This window comes from Anser cygnoides, chromosome 9, assembly GCF_040182565.1.
Source record: "Anser cygnoides isolate HZ-2024a breed goose chromosome 9, Taihu_goose_T2T_genome, whole genome shotgun sequence".
NCBI lineage: Eukaryota > Metazoa > Chordata > Aves > Anseriformes > Anatidae > Anser > Anser cygnoides.
The window spans coordinates 14,545,580-14,571,937 of record NC_089881.1 but is presented as its reverse complement, the minus strand read 5'-3'; the positions used below and the strand labels follow the sequence as shown (position 1 = coordinate 14,571,937).

General features: G+C 43.8%; 1 protein-coding gene across 1 annotated transcript in view; it reads left to right on the top strand.

Annotated features, from left to right (window-relative positions):
* Window positions 1–26,358, top strand: part of LOC106039287 (uncharacterized) — an 88,795-nt gene that overhangs the window by 61,401 nt on the left and 1,036 nt on the right. Inside the window, exons 96-130 of the mRNA XM_067002528.1 lie at window positions 14–578; window positions 739–938; window positions 1,040–1,420; window positions 1,758–2,044; window positions 2,570–2,841; window positions 3,687–3,836; window positions 4,445–4,701; window positions 4,805–4,889; window positions 5,011–5,079; window positions 5,362–5,427; window positions 5,886–5,972; window positions 6,273–6,359; window positions 6,659–6,739; window positions 7,041–7,136; window positions 8,234–8,481; window positions 8,764–8,941; window positions 9,841–9,949; window positions 10,457–10,548; window positions 11,178–11,354; window positions 11,810–12,012; window positions 12,295–12,439; window positions 13,201–13,439; window positions 14,106–14,270; window positions 14,724–14,848; window positions 15,503–15,771; window positions 16,842–17,050; window positions 17,493–17,634; window positions 18,882–19,132; window positions 19,760–19,889; window positions 20,906–21,074; window positions 22,319–22,495; window positions 23,796–23,926; window positions 24,677–24,876; window positions 25,517–25,655; window positions 25,969–26,100. Coding sequence (XP_066858629.1) covers window positions 14–578; window positions 739–938; window positions 1,040–1,420; window positions 1,758–2,044; window positions 2,570–2,841; window positions 3,687–3,836; window positions 4,445–4,701; window positions 4,805–4,889; window positions 5,011–5,079; window positions 5,362–5,427; window positions 5,886–5,972; window positions 6,273–6,359; window positions 6,659–6,739; window positions 7,041–7,136; window positions 8,234–8,481; window positions 8,764–8,941; window positions 9,841–9,949; window positions 10,457–10,548; window positions 11,178–11,354; window positions 11,810–12,012; window positions 12,295–12,439; window positions 13,201–13,439; window positions 14,106–14,270; window positions 14,724–14,848; window positions 15,503–15,771; window positions 16,842–17,050; window positions 17,493–17,634; window positions 18,882–19,132; window positions 19,760–19,889; window positions 20,906–21,074; window positions 22,319–22,495; window positions 23,796–23,926; window positions 24,677–24,876; window positions 25,517–25,655; window positions 25,969–26,100 — 6,313 coding nt within the window. The remainder of the gene's footprint in view (window positions 1–13; window positions 579–738; window positions 939–1,039; window positions 1,421–1,757; window positions 2,045–2,569; window positions 2,842–3,686; window positions 3,837–4,444; window positions 4,702–4,804; window positions 4,890–5,010; window positions 5,080–5,361; window positions 5,428–5,885; window positions 5,973–6,272; window positions 6,360–6,658; window positions 6,740–7,040; window positions 7,137–8,233; window positions 8,482–8,763; window positions 8,942–9,840; window positions 9,950–10,456; window positions 10,549–11,177; window positions 11,355–11,809; window positions 12,013–12,294; window positions 12,440–13,200; window positions 13,440–14,105; window positions 14,271–14,723; window positions 14,849–15,502; window positions 15,772–16,841; window positions 17,051–17,492; window positions 17,635–18,881; window positions 19,133–19,759; window positions 19,890–20,905; window positions 21,075–22,318; window positions 22,496–23,795; window positions 23,927–24,676; window positions 24,877–25,516; window positions 25,656–25,968; window positions 26,101–26,358) is intronic.

Sequence of the window (26,358 nt, the reverse complement as noted above, 5' to 3'; positions counted from 1 at the left end):
GCGTCTGCCCTAGGTGAACGATGTGCGCCGGACCTTGCCGGTGAGTGCAGCAGGAGGTGCCATCAGAGTGAGCACAAGCGGCCGCTACATCGTCCTGGAGACGGACTTCAACCTCAGAGTGTCCTACGACGCCGACCACTCGGTGGAGGTGAGGGTGCCCACCACCTACTCCAACCTGACCTGCGGCATGTGCGGGAACTTCAACAGCCGGCGAGAGGACGATTACATGATGCCCGACGGGCAGCAAGCCGCAGACTCCAATGCGCTGGGGGAGAGCTGGAAGGTGCCGGACGGTGACCCGTCTTGCGGTGTGCCCGTCCCCCCGGAACCCTGCAGTGCAGAAGAGGAGAAGCTCTACCAATCGGGGCAGTTCTGTGGCATACTGACTGCAGGACCAGGCTCTTTTGAGAGCTGCCATGCCGTGATCAACCCCCAGAGCTACTTTGAGACCTGCTCCTATGACCTTTGTGCCCTGAGTGGCAGCCAGGAGGTCCTGTGTGGTGCCCTGGAGGCCTATGCTGACGCGTGCCAGGCAGCCGGCGTGACTCTTCTCCCCTGGAGGAATGCCACCTTCTGCCGTGAGTACCTGCCTTGGATTTGCAGAGGAAAGCGGGCCTCTCCCTGTGCCCAATTCCTCTGGCAAAGCACCGATCAACGATTCGTTGTTCTTCCCCTTCCCAGAAGGTAGCCCCTTACTGGCGGGCTTTGCAGGTCCTAACTGTCCCCTTCCCGTTGCAGCCCTGCGGTGCCCTGCCAACAGCTACTATGACCCTTGCATGACTGGCTGTCCTGCCACCTGCGTTGACCGACAAGCCCCGCAGAACTGCTCCAAGCCCTGCATGGAGGGCTGCGCGTGCACCTCTGGCTTCCTCCTCAGCGGAGACACCTGCGTGCCCGAGGCCAACTGTGGCTGCCTCTTTGAGGGCAACTACTACAGCGTGAGTGAAAACCCTGTTGTGGCTCGCTCCCCTCCCGAGGCACTGCTTTGCCTCTACTTCCCTGCCTGACGTGATGGGGCTCCGGGTTTCTCTGCCTGCAGGAAGGAGAGCACTTTGTGAACGAGAACTGCACGAGACAGTGCCGATGTGAAGCCAACGGCCAGATGGTTTGCTCTGTGTTGTCCTGTGGTGAGGAGGAGGTCTGCAAGATCCAGGACGGCCAGCGGGGCTGTTACCCGGCCAGCACAGCTCTCTGCCACATCTACGGCGACCCGCATTACAGCACCTTCGATGGGAAGCTTCACCACTTCCAGGGCTCCTGCAACTACACAGTGGTGACGGCCTGTGACAACTCCTCCCTCGGCTTCAGCGTCACCACGCGCAACGAACATCGGGGCAGCAAGAGCTGGACGGCTCTGAACTCGGTGGCACTGTCCGTGGATGGCCTCCACATTGCACTGCGCAAGAACAAGGAAGTCTACGTAAGCGCCCCTCACTTTTAGGCCTGGGAACACAGATATCCAAAGTACCATTAGTAGCACGGTTCCCCCAGAAGAGCTTGATGTTGCCTGAACCTGCTGGCGTGCTCACACGAGAGCACAGCGAGTCTCTGAGTGGGGCAGATAGGACTGCTGGCGCAGCAACAGAGTTTCTGCCTGCTGTCCCGAGCTTTCTGTGTGCTGTCCGTGGGGTAGCTGCTGTTCTCGTAGGGCTGGGCGCGGTTTCTCATGCCATCAGCGCTTGTGACTCGGTGGGCCTGGCACCACCAGCGGAGGGCCCGTCTTTATGCTTGTCTCTCCCGCTCTCCTCCCTGTTCAGATCAACGGTGCTCTGGCCTCCCTGCCTGCTTCTCCAGCCCCAGGTGTGAACGTTTCCCTGAGTGGCTCCTACGTGCAAGTCTCTACCAAGCTGGGCCTGCAGGTGCAGTTCAACGGGGACCATGAGCTCCTTGTGAGGGTGTCCGAGAAGCACTGGGGCAAGCTGTGTGGGCTGTGTGGAACATACACCGGGAGACAAGAGGACGACTTCACACGACCCGATGGCGTCGTCGTGCCTCACATCAATGACTTTGGAGACAGCTGGAGGGTGCCGGATGACGAGTGGCCGTGAGTCCTTGTTGTGTCGCGTAGATAACGAGCAAAGGGGAGCATGAGAGAGGGGAGCTGTGAGCGGCCCGAGGAGGGAGGGTTGGTAGCGGCAGGCAAGGGGCGGGGGGCAGGAGGCAGTTGCGGGAAAGCGCGAGGGAGCGCATGGAGGCTCCACAGCAGCAGGCCCATGGCCCTTGTGTCTCACCTCTGTGCTGCATCCACCCGTGGGATGTGCTGTCTGCAGCTGGATTCCAGACATGTGGCTGTTCCCCTTTGTCCTCAAGGCTGGCTTGCTAGTGGCAGTGCCCGGGCCACACCACACGGTCAGGGTGCGTGGTGCTGTCTCCCCGTAGGCGCTGTGCCCTGGGGCCCTCGGTGACCTCCATGCCGGGCCCTGTGTCCCACTCCACACACCGCATCTCGCTGCTCCTGACCTTGGAGAGGGTGGGCCAGGGCATGAGCATGGTGCTATTGCCAAGCTGGTGTGGTCACAGGTTCCTCAGCCATCTGCTTCTGTGTCTCTGATGTCTGTCTGCTTTGCAGGTGTGAGACAACCCCTGAACCATCTCCGCCCTGCTCCCCCTCTGCGGAGGAGGCAGCTAACAAGGAGTGTGCAATCCTCACGCAACCCAGTGGCCCGTTCCAGCCATGCCACGCAGTTCTGCCACCCGAGACGTACTTTGAGAGCTGTGTCTATGACCATTGTGCCACGGGTGGCAGCACGGAGCAGCTCTGCAATGCCCTGGGTGCCTATGCTGCAGCCTGTGCTGAGGCAGGTGTTGCTCTGGGAGACTGGAGTGATGGCACTGTCTGTGGTGAGTGTCCCATTTGGGTGTGTTTTCATGACTGAGCTGTGACGATCTCCCGCACAGATTCTGTGGGAACGAAAAGTCAGAGATAATGGGTGTTCTTTTCTTTTACATTCCTTGTCCTTAAGTCCTGCGGCTAAGGTTTAAGATCCTGGACCCTCTCATTGCCACAGGAAATCTGCTGGGTGTGCACAATACTTTCCCGACTTGCAGTCCGGGAAGGCTTGTCTTCTCTTCCAGAGGTGTCCTACCCAGAATGTTCTTGTGTTCTTGACAGCATTGCTCGTCCTTAGTACGGAAGTGGCCTGTCCAGGGTGTAGTGTCATCAGCGTTTTGGCATTAGGAAGGCAGACGTTGCTTGAGGGATGTTGGGAGATGGCATCCCACTGCCCATCAAAGATGACTAAGACCTTACTGATGACTGTCCCTCTCTTACTTGAAGTGCTGCTTCACAGATGAGTCAGAATGGCCCTGAAGTTGTAGGAAATCATTGACAGTATCCAGCCCAAGACAGAGCCCCTGACCTTCTGGGAGGCATAGCAAGGTACCACCTGTAGAGGTGGAGAGAAGAAGGGGGAACCCAGAGAAGGGAGAGAGGAAGAAGCCTTCACCAATGAACACCGGGGAATGCCCGGGATGGGGACAATGTCTTGGGAGCAGCCTTGCTCCTCAGCCTGTCTGTCCTCGGGTTGCTCTCTACTACACCAGGATGCTGCCTACTTGCACTTGGGTGGCCATCCTCACCTGGCCATGAGCACGCCAGGGGTGTAGGTGTGCCCTGCAGGACACTGGGAAAAGGTGGCCCCACCCTTACTTTAGAAACTCTGCTTTCCTTTCTGCACCGTATCCAGCTCCCCCAACAGCCTGCAATTTCTCCTGCACATTTGACGTCGACTTCTGTGAGTGGGTCCAGGAGGAGTCCAGCAGCATCGACTGGATAAGACACAAGGGGCCAACACCATCGCCAGATACCGGCCCTTCCTTCGACCACACGACAGGAGGTAGGAGCAGCAGCCAGCTTGTGGCGGTCATTCAGGCCGAGGGGTGTCCTTAGGAAGATGGCAACAAACGTTTTCCAACAGCAAATACAGGCCGAATGTATCCTGGGTTTGATCCAGAGCCGTTTGTAGCAGTCTCCCCCAGGGCCAGAGCCTTCCTTTAGGAAGCTTTTCAGGCGTGGAATCAGTCTGTGGTACTGCCAGGACAGGCAAGGTTCTGTCGTGCAAGGGGAAAAGTAATGCAAAGCTTGATGGCAGACTGTCTTGGGGGAACAGGAACGGGTCTCTTCTAGGAGACACTGGCTTCTCCAGAAGCCAACGATGAGTGGGCCCCAAAGCTGCAGAGCCATGCTAGGGTGATGGCGGTGCTTCGGAGGTGATGCCATTGCCCTGCTCAAACCATAGAGCTGGCATGTCCTCTGGGAGCACGGTTTGTAGGTAGACTTGGGGCTGGGCGGTTGTGGCTAGTGAAGGAGCTCTCTTTGCTCTTCCCTCCTTTTGCCTGCCTTGAACTGCAGCAGGAGGTGCTCCCACGACTGTGCCTGGGTTGTCCCTGGGTGCTTTGTCTAGATTTGATGGTGTGCGACAGTGTGGCTGGCACTTTGTTTCAGACGGCTACTACATCTACCTGCATGGGAGCGACTATTACCCGTACTTGGTGTCTCAGCTGGTCAGTCCGGTGTGCAATTCAACGGGACCGCACTGCTTCCGCTTCTGGTACCACATGTACGGGGTGGCTGAAGAAATGGCCCTGCGGGTGTCCGTGACGAAGGACAAAGACCAAGTGCTGGTTTGGGAAAGAACTGGGAACCACGGGGACAGATGGCACTTGGGAGAGGTCACGGTGCACAGCACAGGAAACATGCAGGTAAGGGCAGAGGCTCTAACTGCCATCTGAGACAGAGTGTGCTTTGAAATGGCACACAATGTTTGTGGCTGGAGCTAATGCTGGAAACCATCCCTTCCCTTAGATTGTCCTCGAGGGACAATGGGGGGAAGATTTCCGCAGCGACGTGGCACTGGATGACCTGTCCATTGAAAAAGGATACTGCCCAGGTACCTCATCACCCGGCTTGGGAAAGGGCAGCTTGCTTGTCGGGGCAGTCAATGTAGTTTCTGCCGTGAAGAGGATCTGGTCAAGGGGATTGATTTGCATGTGCCATTGTGTCTCTCGTAGGCGATTTGACTACAACGCCTGTCCCCAGCACATCAGTGCCTGGGACACCAACACCCTCGCCAGGCTCAGGTGAGTGGAGCAGACGAGTCATGGGGCTGCAGCGCTCTGGGCAGGGTGGGCTGTGGAGAGGAGGTGGCAAACGTGCCTAACTGCACAGTGCACTGGGTCTGACTTGAATGGAAGTACCTTCTTGTGGGGAGACTCTTTTTGACAGTGATACAAAGTCATTCTTGCCGTACACACAGTTTTCCATAGTGTTTGTATAATCGGAAAGGGTGGAGGAGCTGCCTGAAAGAAATCCTCATTCTGAAAAGCAGCTTCTATACCTCCATCTTGTTCTACATCCAACAGGTCCTACTACCTTGCCAGATATTACTACACAGCCTCCCCGGACAACAAAACCTGGAGGAAACACAGGTATGGTTGTCCCCTGTTCATCTTTTCTACAAGCTGTGGTAAGCACGGGGCTAGAGTACTTAACTTGGTAGGCCGTTCTAAAGCATACCAGGGATGCAGGCATGCCATATGGGACACTAGGAAAAGATCATGGCCAGCAAGAAAAAGACTAGCAAGGAGCTCAGGAACTGTCACCTGTGCCAATCTCCTACTGCCTGAGGCAACACTACTGTTTGCTTCCTTTGAGGTCCATAAACAGGGGCTAGAAAAACTGTACTAAAGGGGCTGTGCTTCTTTTTACAACCCAGCTATGCTGGTGGGAGAGCACTCGAGAGGTGTGAGTTTTTCCGAAAAGCCACTGTGTGATTGCAGCTGTAGGCTTGTCTTGTCATGGTGTTGGGGTGTTTGGGCAGGGCGGACCAGCAGCCTGGAACAAAACTCCCGTGCTGATGCACATCTCTTCTAATTCTCTCTTGCAGTGGCTCCATCAACCCCCAAACCTGGGACCCCCTTGCCAGTCACCACAACACAGCCTCCACACACGTCAACTCCCACACCAAGCTCAGGTACTGTCACATTCTTGGCCCTACTCCCACTGCCTGTGGCAACTCTAACATTTGCTTTCTTTGCGGCCAGTGGCCAGGGGTTGGTGGAAAGTCTGTAGTAAAGGGACTGTGCATCTTGTTTACCACCCAGCTATGCAGGTGGAGAGAACTTGAGAGGTGCAAGTTTTTCAGAAAAGCCTCTGTGTTATTGCAGCTGTGGGCTTCTCTCATCATGGTGTTGGGGTGTTTGGGCAGGGTGGAGCAGCTGCCTGGAACAAAACTCCTGTATTGATGTAGACCTCCTCTAATTCTCTCTTGCAGTGGCTCCATCAACCCCCAAACCCGGGACCCCCTTGCCAGTCACCACAACGCAACCTCCACACACATCAACACTCACTCCGAGCTCAGGTACTATCATGTTCCATGTCCAGCATCTACTGCCGGTGGCAACTGTACCGTTTGCTTTCATTGAGGCCAATAGCTAGGGGATGGTGGAAAGGCTCTAGTAAAGGGGCTGTGCTCTTTGTTTACACCCCAGCTATGCTGGTGGGAGAACACTCGTGAGGTGCAAGTTTTTCAGAAGACTCACTGTGATTGCAGCTGTGGGCTTCTCTCATCATGGTGTTGGGGTGTTTGGGCGCAGTTGACCAGCTGCCTGGAACTAACCTCTCATGTTGATGCACATCTCCTCTAATTCTCTCTTGCAGTGGCTCCATCAACACCTAGGACCCCCTTGCCAGTCACCACAACGCAACATCCACAAACGTCAACATCCACTCCGAGCTCAGGTACTATCATGTTCTGGGCCTATCACCTACTGCCTGAGGCAACACTACTGTTTGCTTTCTTTGAGGCCCGTGGCCAGGGGTTGGTGGAAAGTCTGTAGTAAAGGGACTGTGCATCTTGTTTACCACCCAGCTATGCTGGTGGGAGAGCACTCGAGTGGTGCAAGTCTTTCAGAAGACTTGCTGTGTGATTGCTTCTGTGGGCTTGTCTTGTCATGGTGTTGGGGTGTTTGGGCAGGGTGGAGCAGCTGCCTGGAACAAAACTCACGTGCTGATGCACACCTTCTCTAATTCTCTCTTGCAGTGGCTCCATCAACCCCCAAACCTGGGACCCCCTTGCCAGTCACCACAACACAGCCTGCACACACTCCATCACCACCAAGACCTACACCAAGTTCAGGTATAGTGTTTCTTGTTTAAACATCTGTTATCTCCAGTTTCTATACTGTCCATTTGCTTGAAGGCCCAGTGGCAAGTGTACTTTGTCTCCTGTAACTGGCCTTAGATTCTGCTTGTGTCACGGTCGAGTGCTGATGTTATTTCTGAAATGTCACTTTGGAACCACTGCTTTGGCACCCTGTTGCCGTCATGCAGGGTGTTCTATTAAGCATGAACCAGCTGTTTGGAATGAAACTCCCATGCTGACATAGATCTCTCACTCTCTCTTGTGGTAGGCCCAATTACCCCAAGACCCACAGTTTCCTTGCCAGACACCACAACACAGCCTTCACATACAACAGCACCATCCACACTCCAGCCAAGCTCGGGTATTGTTGTTTTCAGTACCCGTCTCTTATTTCCTGCTTTAACTGTTCAGTTTTCTTACCTCAGTTCTCACAGCCAAGTGAATTTTAATAATGGAAGGTCAGAGCTTTCCCTTGCATCATGCTGTCTGAGTGGTCAGACAGTTGTTCAGTGCAGAGTCTATATGTCACTATGGAAACCTTGCTCCAGATCCCATTTGAGGTAGCTTCAGGGATTTTAGTATCAGTAGACCAGCTGCTTGGTATAACTATTCTATATACCCTTTATTGCCATGTGTGTAAATATTTTAATTAACATTTTCTGTATCAAGTTTTCAACTGTTATATATATGGTTTTGCTTGTAGTATTTTGAAATTTAATTTAACTTCTAAGTCTAGCTTTTATTTTGGATATAATCCAATTATATGGTGCTGGAAAAGGCAGAGTCATTGTGGTAATTTTAATTTTATTACTTAGAAAATACACTAAAATGTCAATAAAGATAAATATAAACTGCTTCCTTCCTCCAGTTTTAGGCACTAAACAGAATCAGGGTGACTTTCAGTTAAAGTAGAATGGTGTTTTCTCCTGTGGAAAGTTTGCATGCCTCTTTTGCACTCTGTTCTTGACTGATTCCACCACTATTACATCTAAGCAGTAATTATGAAATAAAATAAAATGTATGATGGGAACAAAGTTACTGCAGCGGTCAGAGCAGAGATTCAAATGGAACTATTCTGTCTTTCTTCCTAGGCCATGCCTCCTGCAGTGCCTCTGGAGATCCACATTATAACACTTTTGATCACAGAATTCATCATTTCATGGGAAATTGCACTTACACCCTCTCCAAAGTGTGCAACGTTTCTCAGAGGATTCCATATTTTGATGTGTCCACAACAAATGAGCACAGAGGAGCCAATACCAAAGTCTCTTATGTGAAATCAGTGCAAGTGGAAGTCTATGGCAATCAGATTTCTATGCTGAAAAACAAGAAAGTGAATGTAAGAAAATACTTGTTTAAAAGGCAATATTTTTCAACTGACATACAGATAATGACTTTTTTTTCTGATTGTAGAGTTCATAGAGATTTTTCTATTTTTTTCATTTGTTAAATATACCTCTTATAATGAGATTTCAAAAAAAAATTGCTCATATGAAATATTATTTAATTGCTTCCTGTTCTCCTTGTGCACAAGATCATATTGTCCACTAAACTCTTCTACCTGCTGGTATTTGTAGGAGTTCTAGCAGCAGTACGTTAACTTTTACAACTTGCTTTACAGGTGAATGGCAGGAGAATGAACCTGCCCATATTTATTGAAAGGAAGATCAGTATTCAAAGTAGTGGTGGATATGTTCTCTTGGAAACTGACTTTGGACTGTGGGTGAGATACGATGGAAATCACTATGCAGAAGTCTCTGTGCCCTCTGATTACAGTGGTCTGCTCTGTGGCCTGTGTGGTAAGTCACAGGCTTAGTCGCTTCTTAGTGAGTTGTATAGACTCGTGATTACTCGAACTTTTTCCTTAGCATGTCATAATTACTCTACACAAACCTAGTCCTTATCAAAGGGACTAGAATTTACAGCAGAGAGGAAAAGTTGCAAAAGTTTTTCAGTTTCTATCAACTGTTATAAAATTCCTGGTAATATGTTATCTGTCTGGAATGCTGTGAGGTATAACTACAAATAACATTTTTAGCCAGATTAAAAAAAAAAACCAACAACAACAACAAAAAAACACTTTAATTCTACAGTGTATATTTGTAAGAGTAAATATTTGCATGCATCTACTCAAGAATTCTACAAGTACATTTTTCTGTTACTTACATTCTGATGATAATGCCTGAACCTGAGCAGATATAGTTGGAACAACATTCTGAAATCTGGATGACTACATGAAACATACTTCAGGATGGAAATGGGATTGTAGAAATTGCATGAGTAGCTTATGTTAGGAGTTTCTGATTATTCTTTGATCTGGATCATCTGAAATTTCCTAGTTCGAGTCTCTCTGTTTCAGTGTTTTGCACTTTCAATTCAGAAACCTATCTAAGGATGTAATGGTGCAAATGACACCATTTGAATTTTAGTCCACCAATATTAGAGATTTATTTTCTTTAACTAAGCAGTTCTTTCTGGTATACAATTTGATCTAAGTCTCTGAAAGCCAGCCCTTATCAGTGGTCAAAGTCTAAAACACAAGTGAGCTCTTCTTATGTTGTCCAGTATAAATTGATGTTGCATATATACTCTCACTAGTTCATTGCAGTGTATTTTACAGCCTGAAACCTAGCTTTGTTCTACCTAGGTGTTAAATTCATGTATCCCATAAATCTTTTTTTTTTTTTTATCCTCTCAGGCAATTTCAATGGTGATCCAAATGATGACAACATAAAGCCCAACGGTGACGTTGCAAGTAGTTCCAATGAACTTGGAGAAAGCTGGCTTGTGCCTGAGAATAACACCATGTATGTAATGGAATCCAAGCACGTTTGCTAATCAAACTCTATAAAATCAAATATCTATCCACTTGCTGGCGTTGTCATCCAGTACCATTTTGCATCTTCCAACTGCTGGTTAGAAGTAGGGAGCTCCCCCTTCACATTGAACAGGGAATGAGAAGAGGGCTTGTATCCTTTAAGCCTTTTTTTTTTTTTTCCAAAGAACTGTGTGCTGAGTAGGGTTGGGGACTGGGGGTGGGGGATTTCAGTTCAGTTCTCTGGAAATCATTAGCTGATTGTATCCCATAGCTCCTTTTTCACTTAAGAATAAATCTTTAATTAGTCCAAATGGCATTGAAAAGGGATTCCATTCAGAGATGGGCTTTACATCAACCTTTCAAAGAAGCTGGATAAAAATCTTGTGACGGTAACAAAATACACCCTGTTGTGCAGTGTTATCATGTGTCAATCTTCCACCATAGATCTAATAGTAAGAGATGTAAATAAACACTTTATTTTGTTTGCTTTCCCCAGTTGCTCCAGTGGGATAGAAGAAAAATGCAATGCTGATCTGGAGAATGACGCAAAGAAGAACACTGCATGTGGCATGATCACAGACCCAAAAGGTATTCTGTTTGTAGCCCACTTTGAGCCATGTGATGGGGCACTTTTACTTGTGATGTCTGCTCTCTTTTGCCCATTGTTCTGAGCTCATACTGGAAACATATAAAACCTCCAATTCTGGTGGCCAAAATAAAATTCATAGGTCAAGATATGTCAACTATTCAGACAGTACCAAGGAGTCCTTGAAAATTTTCTGGGAATGTTCACAGGGAGTCATAGCTGTTCTTTGATTCATAGTGACTTTCATTCTGCTTTCTAAATGAAATAGTTCAGAGGGCACTGTCATTTCGTGTAGTACAGATACTTTATCTGAAATTCTGTAGATGTTCCCTGCATTGGAGATCCCCTGCAATTGTCTAGAATTAGTGGCTTGCCTAGCCAGGAACTCCTATTTTTTGTAAACTATGTTGTGTCAATCCTGCAGAAACAAGAGACAAGAAACAAGCCTGATACAGAGAGCCAAGTTTCATTGCATGTGCTCAGTTTCAAGGGTTGGTTTAACTTACTAAACAGACAAAGTCAGGCTGGAGCACTCAATATTTTTGCCAAGACAGAACATAGATGGTGGTGGTGATGAATTCCTCACTTTTTTTTTTTCTGTCCTTCTACATATCTTTCTTAATTTACACAGGACTCTTCAAGGATTGCCACACCAAAGTGCCTCCAGAAAATTTCTTTGAAAGCTGTGTTTATGACATGTGTTTCACTGAAGGACAGGAAACATCCTTATGCTATGGACTGCAGGCCTATGCCGAGTCATGTAACAATGCTGGAATATGTATAGAGTGGAGAAATGCTACTCTTTGCCGTGAGTGTTGTGATTTACAAATATTTATTCTAGATTTAACTTCAAAAATATGCACATTCTCCTCTACCTTTCATGTATGTTATTTCATTTTATGTAATGCTTTGAGTATAGTCTATCTTTTGTCATGTCCTGGGCCTGCTTCAGCTTACATACTATTCCAGTATTAATATAATTCACTAATTTGCATGAACTTTTGGATACATTTGGGTCTAATCCTTCAAGCTTTAATAATTTCCTATTTGTGACTTGGAAAGGTTTGATTATATATATATATATACAGGTAGGTGTATCTTGTGTGAGCTTCTGCACTGGGAGAATAACTGTTGCTTTGCTCTACTGAAAACCACCATCCTCAATGCAAATACAGCTGATATTTCCAAGGCTCCATAAACAAGTGCTCATTGACATCTTTCAAGATCCTTTCAAGCGATCTTATTTTTTCCTTTTGTCTTTAGCAATGTCCTGTCCTGGAGGCAGCATCTACAAGAGCTGTGGTACCAGGTGTCCCTCTACTTGTGTGAGCACCTCAACCGTCACTTCTTGTAGTTCCTTACCAGTGGAAGGTTGCTTCTGTAAGGAAGGCTATGTTCTGAGTGGAGACACGTGCGTGCCAGAAAGCAGCTGTGGCTGTGTTGATGAAAAAAACCAGTACCACCAGGCAAGTTACTCCAGACATTTTTTAAAGAAAGAATTGAAAGAACAGGGTATCTCAATTGTTATCACTGTGAGGAAAAAATAAATATATATTAATAACACTAGCACAATTATTATTTACACTGTTAATAATAGCAAAATAGATTCACTTTGAGAGCCTTCTTGATCAGTGAGCTGTGTGATCATATATATCACACACATTCAAATGCTAGTAATTTGATTGTCTTTTATGATATTACCTGCCTATTTATCTTGTAGTATATAGTTCTACATTTTTTTCCCTCAGCTGGGTGAAAGCTGGTTCAACAGTTATCCCTGCAATGAACGCTGCACCTGCAATGCTAAAAACAAAATTGTATGCTCACCCTGGGAGTGTGGAGTACGAGAGGAATGCAGTGTCAAGGATGGCGTGCTGGGCTGTCATTCCAACGGTAAGTCCTCCCAGAAAATTCTGAGAGTCTGTGTCAATTCCATAATCAGATCTGTCTGCTCCCCCTAGCTTTCTCATAAATATCTTTTCATGTGTGGTGGCAAAGATAGTTTCAACTAACTGCTGCCAGTGGTAAGAGACAAAAAGACATGATGATCTGTCTTGCAATCACAGATCCTCTTCAGCTGTAATTTATGTCAGCAAAAATTGATGCTGCTCAAAAGCTTGTAAGGTCACTTGGGTTCTTTTTGTCTTGATAATACAAATTAAAATCCCAAATCACCAGTGCTGTGAGTTCTAAATTTAGGAGTAATTGAAAAGAACTTCTATTTCTGAGAGCCTGTGTGTTGGCAAGTTCTTTAAATATCTAGATATATAGATGCATATTTATTTACATTTATATTTATACTTATATTTGCACAAATAATTAAGTGGTTTTTTATTGCTATATAGGAAAGCTCTGGATTACTCTTAACCACCATGCATCGTAGCTACAACAGCATATGGAAACAGATAAAGAGGTGTTTTTGCTGCAATGTTGCCAGTTTATACATAATTTACGAACTAAATTTAGGAGACACTTTCTGGAAAATTTTCATTTCCAAATTATTGCCATTGTCATGAACCTGAAATACCTCTACAAAAGTTTCTCCACATAATAATAATCAGGATTAGGTTGCTGTGCTAATGCAAATGTCTTTCATCAGTTGCGTCCATGGGGAAATCCAGTCCAAAGTCCTTAGATAATTTTTTCACTTTCAGGCCAAGCAACGTGTCAGGTAGCAGGAGATCCCCATTATTTCACTTTTGATGGATTGATGTACACCTTTGTGGGTACCTGCACCTACACCTTGGTTGAGGTCGTCAGCGAGAGTGTCAACAATATAACCATCCTTGGCAAGAATGAAGACCGAGGGCTACGAGGGGCCACATACCTGAAGGAAGTCTACATAGATCTGTATGGTGTACGAATCACCCTTCAGAAAAGCAAAGGAATCCTGGTAGGTGGTAGTACTCTTTATACCGGCAAGGAGTATCTTAAAATTAGCTCACTACAGCAGCTGTAGGAAAAAGGACCTCTGTGTTTCATAAGGAACACGTATGCATATCCTTAATCCTTACAGGCAACTCCATTATCTTGATGTTGTGGGGAAATACAATTTCTGACTGTTCCCAAGGCTTCCGTTCTGGGTTTACTGTTCTATTGGCTATGTCTTGGGGATGGAGCCCAGAGCCTCCGGAGCTGAGAACTGTCACCTGAACTAAAGAACAGCCCTCTCCGTTTCAATACCTGTCATCAACCCAATCACCTATAGCTAGCTGACATGAGCAGAGGAAAATACAGCTGTGCCATATTGGTCTGGAATAGCACTGGGGATACATGGCAGTACTAAAAGCAGGGAATCCTCCCTATGGGAGGGTAAGAGCTTGTTCAGTACCACAGATCTTTTCAGCTCCCTGTTAAAGACACAGGCTATGAGTCATGCCCAGCTCACCTCAGCTAAAAAGCTGATTTCTGCAACCCATAGTTGGCATGTGCAATAGTGGAAATGTAAAGGATCTAAAACTGTCACAGAGTCATCTTCAGCACTCCAAGGAATATAGATTGTGAACAGAAAAACTTTCATGGAAGAATGTCCACACTGACAAATGATTTATGTCTCCAGTTAAACAATGAGAGAGTCTACACTCCAGTGGAGAACAGGCTGCGGGGCGTGTCCATTGGAAATGTTGGCAAATACATAGTAGTGGAAACTGACTTTGGTGTGGTAGTGAAATATGATGGCGATCACTATCTGGAAATCACCCTCCCACAATCTTACTTCTCAAAGGTAAGATTTACTGTGTAAACATACTGGCGCTCTTTCAGAACTGCTGCTTTGGTTATTTAATTTTCATTTGCTTTCTTCCTTCCTGTATTTTGCTTTTGCATCTTTCTTTGTAGCTGTATTAACACACTTTTCTTCTACTATTTTTTTTCTCTTCGCAACAATTTCCATGTATTTTAAAGGAGTACTTCAACAAGATGACACAGCTAGGGGAATACATCCAGTTTAAAGAATTAAATGGCTTGAAGTCTTAGGGTATCACAGATTTATTGCAGTGACTATTTATTTTTCTATTGGTGCAGCCAGACATCAGTGAGTATGTCTGAAATGTCTAATGCAAGGATGGTTGTTGTTAGTGTTTTGACCACATCATTCCATAGGCAATGAGTAAGACGTTACTGGGGAAGCTGGGGTAGAACAGATTGTGTTTAGAATATGTTTCTTGTTCATTTGCAGGTACATGGTATGTGTGGTAACTTCAATGACAATCGTGAAGATGATCTGTCCTTGCCCAATGGTACAATTGTCAGTATCACACAGTTTGGCAATAGCTGGAAAGTGGAAAAAGACAGTGATGCAGGGTAAGCATAACTTCATACCTTCCATCTTCCTTTGAAAAACAGTCTTTCTTTAATTATTTTGGCCATTTTGCTACTTTCTAACATGTGAACTATAATATATGAGATTTTCCTCTTCAGTTTGAAGCTCAAAGAAAAAGTCATCACTACAGGAAACCACTGTACAGGCCAGATGGAAACCACAGCCATTCTAATGATCTACATACACACTTGGGGAACTAGGCTTTGGGGTAGTCCACAGTGTGAACATAGACTATGTTTAATTTACACTGAAAACACTTAGAGCAGGAGGATGGTGTTGGGGAACAGTGAGGGTCAGCTGAAGGACATGCCCAAGAGTGACAGACAGGGTTAGCCAAGGGTCCAGATCACCACACAAGTTCGCAGTGACACATCAGGTCTGCAGTCAAGCTGGGAAGTCAGTCCTCTAGTCAGGGTCAGGTTTAAGGGGAGTAACCAAGGTCGGAAAGAGCATGGTGATTGCCAGGCAGGTTTACTGCTGCTACTCTTTCAGTCATAGACAGAAGGCAGCAGTCTCCAGCACTATTTATTTAGGACCTTTCTGTAGCAATAAACATTTCAGTTTCTGTCTCAGTCTCATATATGTCCCATATGTCCTTGAAACTCAAATGCAGCTGTTTCTGTGCTTTCATGCAGTTGTTTATCAGACTCAAGAGAAGATGATGTTCCTCCTTGCACTGCTGTGAATAAACCGGTCATTGAAAGCCAGTGCGATGTCCTAAAATCAGACAAATTCAAAGCATGTCATAGTCTGGTCAATCCTGAAGACTTCATAAAGATCTGCATCTATGACATGTGCCAGTATAACGGCATGAAGTCCACTCTCTGCGACATAGTTCAATTTTATGTGGACACCTGTAGGAATCAAGGCATCACCATTATATGGAGGAACAGCACATTCTGTCGTAAGTGCACAAGCGAGTGAAAAATCAGAAGCTTGGATGGCTGATAGCATAAAAATGAATTAGCAGTATTAGGTGGACAAGTTACATAAAAGATAATTAAACCAAAATTCTCATAAAATGTAATTCTATTATTATGATTTTATGACTTGGTTGCGGTGCTGAATTGTGTTCAGGTTGAACTAAACCCATTGATTACTCAGGACTAGACAAGTAATGGATAGTAGTGTGGAGTTAGAATGGTTTTAGTAGCCAAATGAATGTCATGAGATACTGCCTCACTCCATTCATTCAACAAAGCTACCAACTAATTATGAAAAAAAAAAAAGATTACAGGATGGTAGGTTTAGGGGTTTTGACGTTCCCTCCTCCCCCACCCCCATTCCCAATTTAGTTTTACATTGTAGAATTAATTGTCACACAGTTGTGGAGGACAAACCAGTTATCTGATTAAAAAAGAAGCCAGATGAATTTGAATTCCTCAGAAATTCCTTACTGCCTCCTTGCCACAAACTGGGGAAAATAGTGGACAGAGGAACACTCTCTGCTACCCTGTTTCTTGATCTGTCCTCTTATGCATCTCTAGCCATTGGCAGAAGTAGGATATAGACCTAGATTAATTTTCAGTCTGACAATACACGTTTGTTGTTCTTGCACATGTTTATGTCTGTGGTTAAGCTAGACATACTCCTGTTTTGCATCACTGGAGGGACAAACCTAAGAAATTTGCCCTAATGATTCATATTTCTAAAAGTGCTTAGAGAGGCATTTGCAACTGAATATGAATGACCTAGCCCCAGGTGCTACTAGTTCAGACATGCCTGTAATAAAACTCAATCAGCAGCTCCGTTGAGGGTTCTGGTTTTTTTTGTTTGTTTGTTTTTGCTTTTGTTTTGTTTTTTAATGAAATATCAAAACTAAAAGATATCAACTGATTGATGATGAAAATCAGCTATAAGAAGGCAATCGTACACTACCATTTTACAGGCCAAGCTGCGGCTTTCAGGCAGGCACAAGTTTGCAGTTTCTAAATGTATTTAATAACACGGGTTCTTTTCCTTTCACCCACACAGCATTGCCCTGTCCAACCCACAGCCATTACACGAACTGTGCCTCCGCCTGCCCATCAACATGCAATGACATTTTTGCCTCGTCCCTTTGTGAGAAGACGGAAGAGTGCACAGAGGGCTGTGAATGTGATAATAATTATGTGCTCAGTAATGGCAAGTGTGTACCTCTCAGCAATTGTGGCTGCAGGGATGATGACAACAATTACTACAGTGTAAGTAGTTTGTGGAGCAAATCTCTGACTGCAAAGCTTGTAGGAAATTGGTCCCCTGTCCAACTGACTGAGAGAGAGAAAAATCTTCAGTCTACCACTTAAAACACCTTTCATCTGTTTAGTAAACTGCAGGCTCAAGTATTAGGAAATGCAGGAGCACTTTGCACCTGAGGCCAAAATTAAGGCATATTGGAAACTAATCAGTTGATCAGAGTTAATAAGGTAACCTATCCTAGTCCTGTTTTATGTTCCAATTCTAACATGAAAAACTGAGGTGTTCCCCCCCCCAGGCTTTTAGTGAGACTATACCTGGATTAACCAGTTGTGGAATGGCCAGCAGGACAAGTTGCACCTAACCAGCCCCCACACCTTTTGCTATTGACCTTCTACTGCATTGCAATGCTGAGCACCTTGGTAACATATTAACATAACTTGTGTCCAGGCTGGGGAGACCTGGATAACTCCACACTGTGCCAAAAGATGTCAGTGTCAGAACAATGGTGTCATCGAATGTACAAGCTATAGCTGCGATTCTGAAGAAACCTGCGTGATCAAAAGTGGAAAATACAAGTGCAATCCAACAGGTATGTGCAGGCAAGTTTTCACTTGCTATTCCATGAAGGCTGGAGAAGGAGGAGGGATGTAGGTGTCTACTCCTTCCCTGGCCCTTCCAGCCTTTTCCACATGGAAAGGCAGGTGTGCCAGTGCTATTGATGACACATTATTGACCACAAGAAGGCCTCAGTTCTCAGAACATGAAGTTCCAGTACAAGACAGAGAATTTTAGAGAGGAGTGGAACAAGGGTTTGAAAGTTTATATACATTTATAAAATTGGCAGTTTGGTCTGACTGGTTTAAAATTATAACTCAGGTATGCCTGTGAATCCTTTGGCAATAATCCACCTTTTTTTTCATTGCATGTTGACTTGAAAACACACCAAAAAAATAAAGGCAAAACGGGACAGAACAGATCTCAACATATACTTAGTAGGCCAGTCAAAGAACTTTGGTGCTTTTCAGACAGTACTTGCTTTGGCTAAGCTGCTATTTTCGGGTGTCTACCCTGCTGTGTTATAGCTAATTCCATATTCCCAAGGTAAATTGGACTGTTTAGTAGGTAGCTTGTTCCTTGTTGACTCTGTACTACAATTTTGAAGAATAGGATGGCATAGGTCCTACTATACTGATGATCGGTACAAAAGCATAGTACAAACTGATCTTCCCCCTGCTCCCTTTTTGCAAAATACCACAGCAGAGACACTTCAGCAGTGTTAAAGACAGCTTTGCTCTTTGGATAATGGTTGGCACTCAATGGTCAATGAGAATACTTAGGCAATACTCACTGCATCTGATTGTTAGGTCTGGTGAACCCAATGATCAATTTGGTAACCTCAAAAGAAATCAGTGTGACAGCAGTGTTGCATTTCAAAATTACACACTTCTTGTCATGTTCCAATAATTTTGTAGCAACACATTGCTGAGGATTATGCAACTGACATCTCTAAAAGCTGACTGCAAGCCATGCTGTGTGGCAAAGTCATTCCTCTGCAGAGGACCAATGTGCACAGCTTAGTGCCTATGAAGCCTATAAACCCTAATGCTGTGCTTCAGTTCAATTGGCTCTCGCTGGTTTTCAGCAGAGGATTGAGTTTCTCTGGTTGGCTCTCTGAGTGCCCATTCACTAGGGTGATGCCTGAGCACCTATCTTTATTTTAAGAGAACTGCATGCTAGCAGCAATTGTTTTTATCTAACCTATATTAAACTGATCCATGGATAGGACCTTGCAAAGGTGCATGCAGACTGAACAGTAATGAAACTCTTCTCCTTTAGGTTTTGGGACATGCCGCATCATGGGTGATCCACACTATGTCACCTTTGATGGTTTGGTGCACCACTTTCAAGGGAAATACACATATATTGTGGCTCAGACCATCCCTGATCTACATGATACTCTGACACCGTTCAGCATCGAAGGCACGAACTATCCTCTTCATCGAAATTCACGCATTACTTACCTGAAAGAGATTCTCATCAACGTTTACAATCACAAAGTGAGATTCAGGGAGGACAAGCAGATATTGGTAAGTCTCTTACTGACTGCAAAGCACAAAGGTTCTCTCTTGGAATAAAACACATTAGAGTAATAATTGTCTGTTTTGAAGAACTTAAGTATTAAAGCTAACTGCATTATTAGAGCAATGCTATGGGGCAACAAAAATGTGATTTCAGTTGTGTTGATATTTTTTTCTCTACAGCTGTGAAAGATACAATTCTACTTAAAATAAATGAATGAATAAATAAATTGATATTTAGGAATTAAATACCAAATCTCCAAGACTTGCAATAAAGCCACATAAAATTTTATCAGTTGTAGGGAAAAGTGTGAATTATGCTAGGAAAATTTTATTTCCATCCTCTTCATTGATATGTAAAAGTGTACATTAGCTCATACACACACTTTTTAGCTCAGTAATGGAAAATTCTTAGGATTATATGAGAACTGTGTCCAGAGCACTTTCCTTAATATATGATTTCGTTACTTTAAAAAAAATGAATACTGAGGGTTTTTTTTACCTGGTTAAATTACTGAATATATCTAACATAAAACTAGGAAAGAGGAATGTTCATTTGTAATGTTTTCCTGTATTGAAGCCACATCTGAATTTGGCTGGTATATTATGAGTTATAACTTATTCTTTCCCTTTTAGTTGGATGGTGTGAGGGTGAGACCCCCTGTTCGTCCTCATGACGGTATTCATATATATCAGAGGACAAGAAGAATTTATCTGGAGACAGATTTTGGCTTATATGTGAGCTTTGATGGCAATCAAAATGCAGGTAAGTGATGCTAAGATAATCTGCAGGAGTATTTATGCCCCAAGTCAAAAAATGTTCTCATTCTAAAGGAAGTCTAAACCCAAGGGAAAACTAGAAACCTTTACCCTTTAAGCCTGTGGCTTTTTGTGGTATGAACTTCCAGAAAAATTAAACAAAAAATATTTCTCAAGAAAGTGTAAAATTGGCATTTATCTGGATGCACCTGAATTTAGGAGAAATTGGATGTAGAATCAGACTGTTCTACTATTTTTCATGTAAAGTGAGGCCTGAGTGATGTAAACAGAAGCAAACTACTTTAAACTGCTGATCAGGATGATGGGGCGAAGTCTGGATCTGCCCCTTTGCCAGCTTAACCCAGTCACAGGACTGAGGTCCTCAAGCTAAACAACTGTGACTGCATACTTTTACATGCTTCCTCTCAAGTCTATTCCTGATAATAACATTCTGTAGCATTTCTAAGTAGGACTTTTATATCATGTACCTGATGTACATACAACTCATTAATGTATGTTGAACATGCATTACCTCCTCTGTTCAAAGCAGAGCTACCCGATTCACAACATAATATAGTGATGTTATTTCTGATCATTTCAAATCCTAAAATTCCTAATGCAGAAAGGATGTGTCTCTTTTATAGGAATTCTGTTTCTCAACAAGCAAGTGGATAGTAAGTGAAGGGCAAAGATGGGTCGTGCATTCAGTTTGTTGCAAGGCTGTATGCACTAAGAGCACTCAGGTGGAGATGTCGTGCCATAACATTGGAGATTCCCTATTGGCAGGAATAAATTACTTTTTTCATGATCCATATTGCAGAGCACAGAAAACAATCCTGTGAATCCACATATGAACAGTAGTTTAGGACAGTGTTTATAGTGATGTATGAGGCCCACATCACAGTAGCAACTATAATCTGAATTGTGGAAGTACTTTGCACTTCTTTCCACCTCTTCCATACCCTTGGAAGGAAATATTTCTGTGTAATGGCTTTTTTATTTCTTTCTTCTGAACTTTCCTAGATTTAAAGCTGGCCAACACCTACAAGGACAAAGTAGAAGGTTTGTGTGGTGACTTTGATGGGAGACCTAGAAACGACTTCACAAACCCAAATGGCGTTTTGCTGAAGAATGTGAATACATTTGGTGAGAGCTGGAAAGTTCCTCTGAAAAGAAAAACCTCTCGTCTCAGGTACTTAATTTTCTACTCAATACCCATGGCAAGCACAGCCACTGGAAGTCAGTGAACTAAACCATACTTAATATCCAGGACTAACTGCGCTGTCTGATTTCTGTTATTTCTTCTTTCCTTGGTCTGTGTGAAGGGAATTTTCCTGCTCATCACTACAGTGAACTATAACTGCCCCTCTATCTAGCCAAAAAAGGCCTGAACTATCACTGCATTACTCCAGTTCAGTGTCCTTATTTGGCATCACAGCCATTACAACTGCTAGGGGACAGAGATGAATAAGGTCTCTACCAAGCTCGTGGATCCTGGCAAAGATAAAGTGCATGATTTGCTGTATGGACCTGAGGGAGGGCAGATCCCGGTTCAATGTCATCCCTCCCTCGGGAACATGAAAGTATCTCTGAAATCATCAAAATGAATTCACAGTTCCTCTCAGAAGAGGTTCTTTAAGAGTCTAATTTCCTTACTTTCATGACTACACTGTGTTTTCTTCCAATACATAAAAAGTTGGGACATTCTTTTGAGTAAAATTGAATGCGATATTTGTGGTCAGGCCAATTCTGCGCTAATAAGACTATACAGAACCTTGAAACAGGGAATTAAGTTTCCTTCTCTCCTTCTACTTTCTCAGTTTTCTTTTAAAGGCTTTTGGAGGTTTCCTAGCCAGTAACAGAACTTTTTTGTCTGTAAGTAAATAGAAGTGTATTAGTTGTCAGAATATAATTTGGCTGCAAAAACTTGTCTAGCAGAATAGTAGAAAGCAGTATGTAGGCTAATGTCAAGCATAAAGAGGCTGTGGAAGCCATGCCTAGAGAATAATTCTGGCACTTCAGGCATGCAGCCAGTTCTTCAGTGAAAGTGAGAATATCTCCAAGGAATGGTGGCTTACTCCAGTTATATCATTCTGACTAACATTCAAGTTTTATTGAATGGATTGGATAAAAGAGGCACGGATGAAACCTGTGTCATGCAGAATGTACAAGGAGATAAGTACAGCTATCATTTTTGAATTAAAAATCCACAAATCTCTGAAATGGTAGGAAGTGTTCTAGTACATTTTTTTGCTTTATCTATTTCCTTATATCAAATAGATTTGCTTTATATATTTCCTTCCCATTGCCATGAGCCATGAGAGAGAAATAAACTAGCACTTCTACCACAAGGCAGAAATACTCTTGTGGTGTTACTGGTACCATGAATGCTGGTTGTACAGAGAACTGATGGTTTCATAATGAATTCATTTCCAGACGAGCTGTCACTCTAGAAGATGAGTCTGAGGAGGTACAAGACACAGGACTCTTCCAAGGCTGCAGTGAAAATCAGCTGATACAAGAAAACAGAACTTCTGATTGTCAAATTCTGACTAAGTCAAATGGTCCTTTTGCAAAGTGTCATTCTGAAGTCTCACCAGATTTCTATTCCATGTAAGTGTCTACTGCAAACAATCTAGTCTGTTTTTTCCCCATTTCCAAAACAGCTTTGCAGCTTGTTTCTGATAAGAACTGTACATCTTCAGTTTTCAGGAATTGAGGATATTAGGTGTCTTTGGAGAACTGGGGCCCAGTGCTTCCATCATTGATATATTTAGTACCCCTTATTTGCTTTTAAAGAATTGTGACAATCCATCTTTCCATCTATTAAGAGTTTCACTTTTCTGCTCGCTCTAGAAAGTAGCTTTCCTATTTTCCTAGAGAGATAAAGCAGCAGTGTTAAACATTATATCTGTAAACTGGAATTCCCAGTGTTTTTGAAGTTCTCCTCCACATTCAGTACTTGGCTCTATTAGATTCCTTTTAGCAATTCTAGCTTCATAAAATGTATTCTTCAAGCTATAGCCACAAAGGCTGAAGCTGTTAGCAATACTTCTTGAGTCTTTCATGGAGCAGTGCTAAAAATAGGTTAGTGGAGAATAATTAACATGGTATCTGCAATAAAATTCCTTCTGTTCATCTGGCCTCCTATGTACACAGTTCCTATACACCTCCTTTTGAACTGTATGAAACCTGTCGGTTCATCCACACTTTAATCATTCATCCATCATCGGTCATAAAATTGCCAAGTCGCTACCAGTTTTCTTAAGTCATATAGTTGTAACTAACATTTAAAGATAGTCCCACTTCAAGTCTCTCTTAGCTGTCAGAAGAATGTGAAGGTATCTTAAGCCAAACAAACTAGATGACTGGCTTCAAGTTATATATCCTGATTCTTAATGTAAGTCTGTCTTTCTCCTCACTCTAGAGAGATTCTGAGATACCATGTATTTGCAGATCCTATTCACCTCAGTTCTCAATGCCTTTTAAAATCAGGCCATTGATATTCAGATGATGATCAAAGTTGAGAAGGTAGCACTAGCAAACAATGCTGGGTAAACCAGAATTCTGCACAACTATTCAATGTATATGAACATGGGGAGGGCACCCAAATATTGAAAGAAGTGAGTAGTCCAGATATAAGACCCAGCAGCACTAAGAAGTGATCCATAAGCAAGATGTAGATATGCTAGTCAGAAACACAAGCAGATAGCAAAAAATAACTTACTTGTTGTTACAAGAAGTCAGTTACCTGCTTATTGCTTCTGTGTGTATGAGTACATCACATAATAGCAGCAGCAGCACAACAAATGACCTGATCAAATGGAAGTAACTCAGAGTCAGGCAAAAAAGCAGCTGAAGATAAGCAATAACAAAGGTATTGGGCATGAACGCTTTCTCGTGTTGCAAACAGGAGCTGCATCTTTGATATGTGTGTGGACAGAGACGACACTACTACCTTATGTCGCAGTCTGGAGGAGTACGTGCTGGCTTGTCAGGAGAAAGGAGTCAATATGGAAGGCTGGAGGCAACAGACAGATTGTGGTAAGCACAGGAAAAAAACACAATGTGGTTTCTGCCTAAAAGTCTCTAAAGCTGAGATTTTAGGCATTTCCTAGAAGCACCATATTTCAAAGCTTCTTAGCTTTGATAACATGTTGAGTCACACTTCAATCATTGCTCATAGTTTAGTGCACACCCATACTCTTCTGTCCCCTCCTCTGAGTCTTATGCTGATGTTTTGCATTTAGACCCCAGTTTAGAAAGTTACTTAGGAAAGCAGAGCAGTCAGCTCCCCTGTCACAAGAAGTTTTATGAGAGAAAAAAATGTCCCCATTCCTAACTTTTCTTTAAGACTTAAAAAAAAAAAAAAAAAAAGCTAAATGAAATCTTACAATAATCTCAAATCCTTTTTACCATTTTTTTTTTTTCCAAGTTGGGATAGTCATCAAACCATACCCGCCCTGCATCACCCATGGTTAGGTGACTTTGTATTCTTGATGAAACACACTTCTCAGAGCTGTGAAAGCTCTGGTACTTTCAAGGATAGCTACCCTGAATGTGTGAGAAGTTATTTGAAATCATTGAAATCTCAGACTGAGAGCACAGCATACCAATAACTTTCACAATGCACTTCCTGATTTTGGAGTGACTCGCTTATGTCAGTAGCATCAGATATGTATGAACTTCTCTGTGTATGTTCATCATTTTGCCTCCTACAAAGTGGATCTGAAAAGACAACATATAACTAACACACAGCAACCTGTTATAACTGGACTCTCCTTATTCTTACAGAGATGCCGTGTCCAGCCAACAGCAAATACAGCTCATGCATGTCTGCATGCCCAGCATCCTGCAGCGACTTGACCAGCCCCTCTGAGTGTGAATGGCCTTGTGCTGAAGGCTGTGAATGTCTCCCTGGCTATGTTCTTAGTGGCTTTGAATGTGTGCCTTATAGTCAGTGTGGCTGCACATACCTCAACAAATATTATGAGGTACAGTATCTCAGCGGGCCAGACAGCTCTGGCAGTGCTAAACAATATTTTCTTCTGCTAATTATTTTGACAATCTCACTGTTCTCAGCACGTAACTTTACATTAGAAACAGAGAACGATTTGTTTAATAATATTCTGGTCTCTGGAGGAAGGGGAGAGAGAATAGACCCCTCAGTCTGCCTCTGAAACTTTGCTTGCCAGAATACTCAAGGCGGGCACTTAAGGGAAGCATATGATTACTCTCTGACCTCCATGTTAATTCTTCACCTTTATCATACTAAAAAACAGCCTCATACTTTTCCACATTGTCTTGGAGGCCCAATGGGATGCATCTGCCACTTTATTTCCAGCAACCGTTAAACATTGTTGGTTGCCCACGTACCCAATCTGGGGCTAGGATTTCACACCCCAAACTCTTCTTTTGCTTTCTTTCTTGAGCCTTCTTTAAGTTTCAAAGAGCTGGGTTAATAGGCTGTTTGCTTGCTTTCTTAGTACAAGCTTCTGAAATATATATATATATGCCATGTTGCCATTCATCAGGAAGACATTAGAGAGAGTAGCATGGGTCTCCAGCGCTCCATACATATTTTCCTGGCTGATTTTGTTTGGTATTTTTCAACGTTTAACTGCTGTCTTCCAGATTGGAGAAATATTCATCACTGATGACTGCTCTCAGAGATGTCAGTGCACGGAAAGCTCCACTGTCTCCTGCACTACAATAGAGTGTGGTTCTGATGAAATCTGCAACGTTTCAAACTACGCTCGTGGGTGCTACAAGAGTGAGTCAACCGCTAACCCTATCACCTTGTCTTTCATGCTAAGTCTTGACTTACTGCTTATAGGGCATTACTGGATCTGGGATAGATGGAATAATTTGAACAGTAGAAAATCCTTTAATAAGCATACAGGGGATCTTTGATGGTCTATCGTAGAAAGTGTTTCTCTCCTGTACTCCTGTTGTCAAGTACAAAATAATAGGTCTTAAAATACAGGGCATGTCCAGCATTAGCAGTCAGTGTAATCTAACCAAGAACAGTTCTCTCAGGGTTGGATTCTCTGAGATTCTCAAGTGTTTCTCCTTTCTTTTTCTAGTTGGACCATGTATGCCAAGTCCTTGTCAGAATGATGGAGTTTGCTCTGAAACAACCAATGGTACCTCTCGCAGCTTCTACTGTGAATGTTCTGAGCTGTACACGGGACAAAGCTGCGACATTGAAAGAATAGGTAATAAAACTATTTTGGATTTCACCCTGCATTACACACACCAATATCAAAAACATGTGCTATTATGGAGAAGACTGAGCTGACTTTTAATTTCTGTGCTGTAAATCAGTAACCCAGGCAGGTGTCAGATCAGACTGGGACCTCATCACATCTTTTTATGGACATCTTGTGATTTAGTCACAGGCAGGACAGAGGCTGACCCTAGAAATAATTACACTGCATGTCCTATCCAAGCCCTTGACACTATTTCTTGGACTA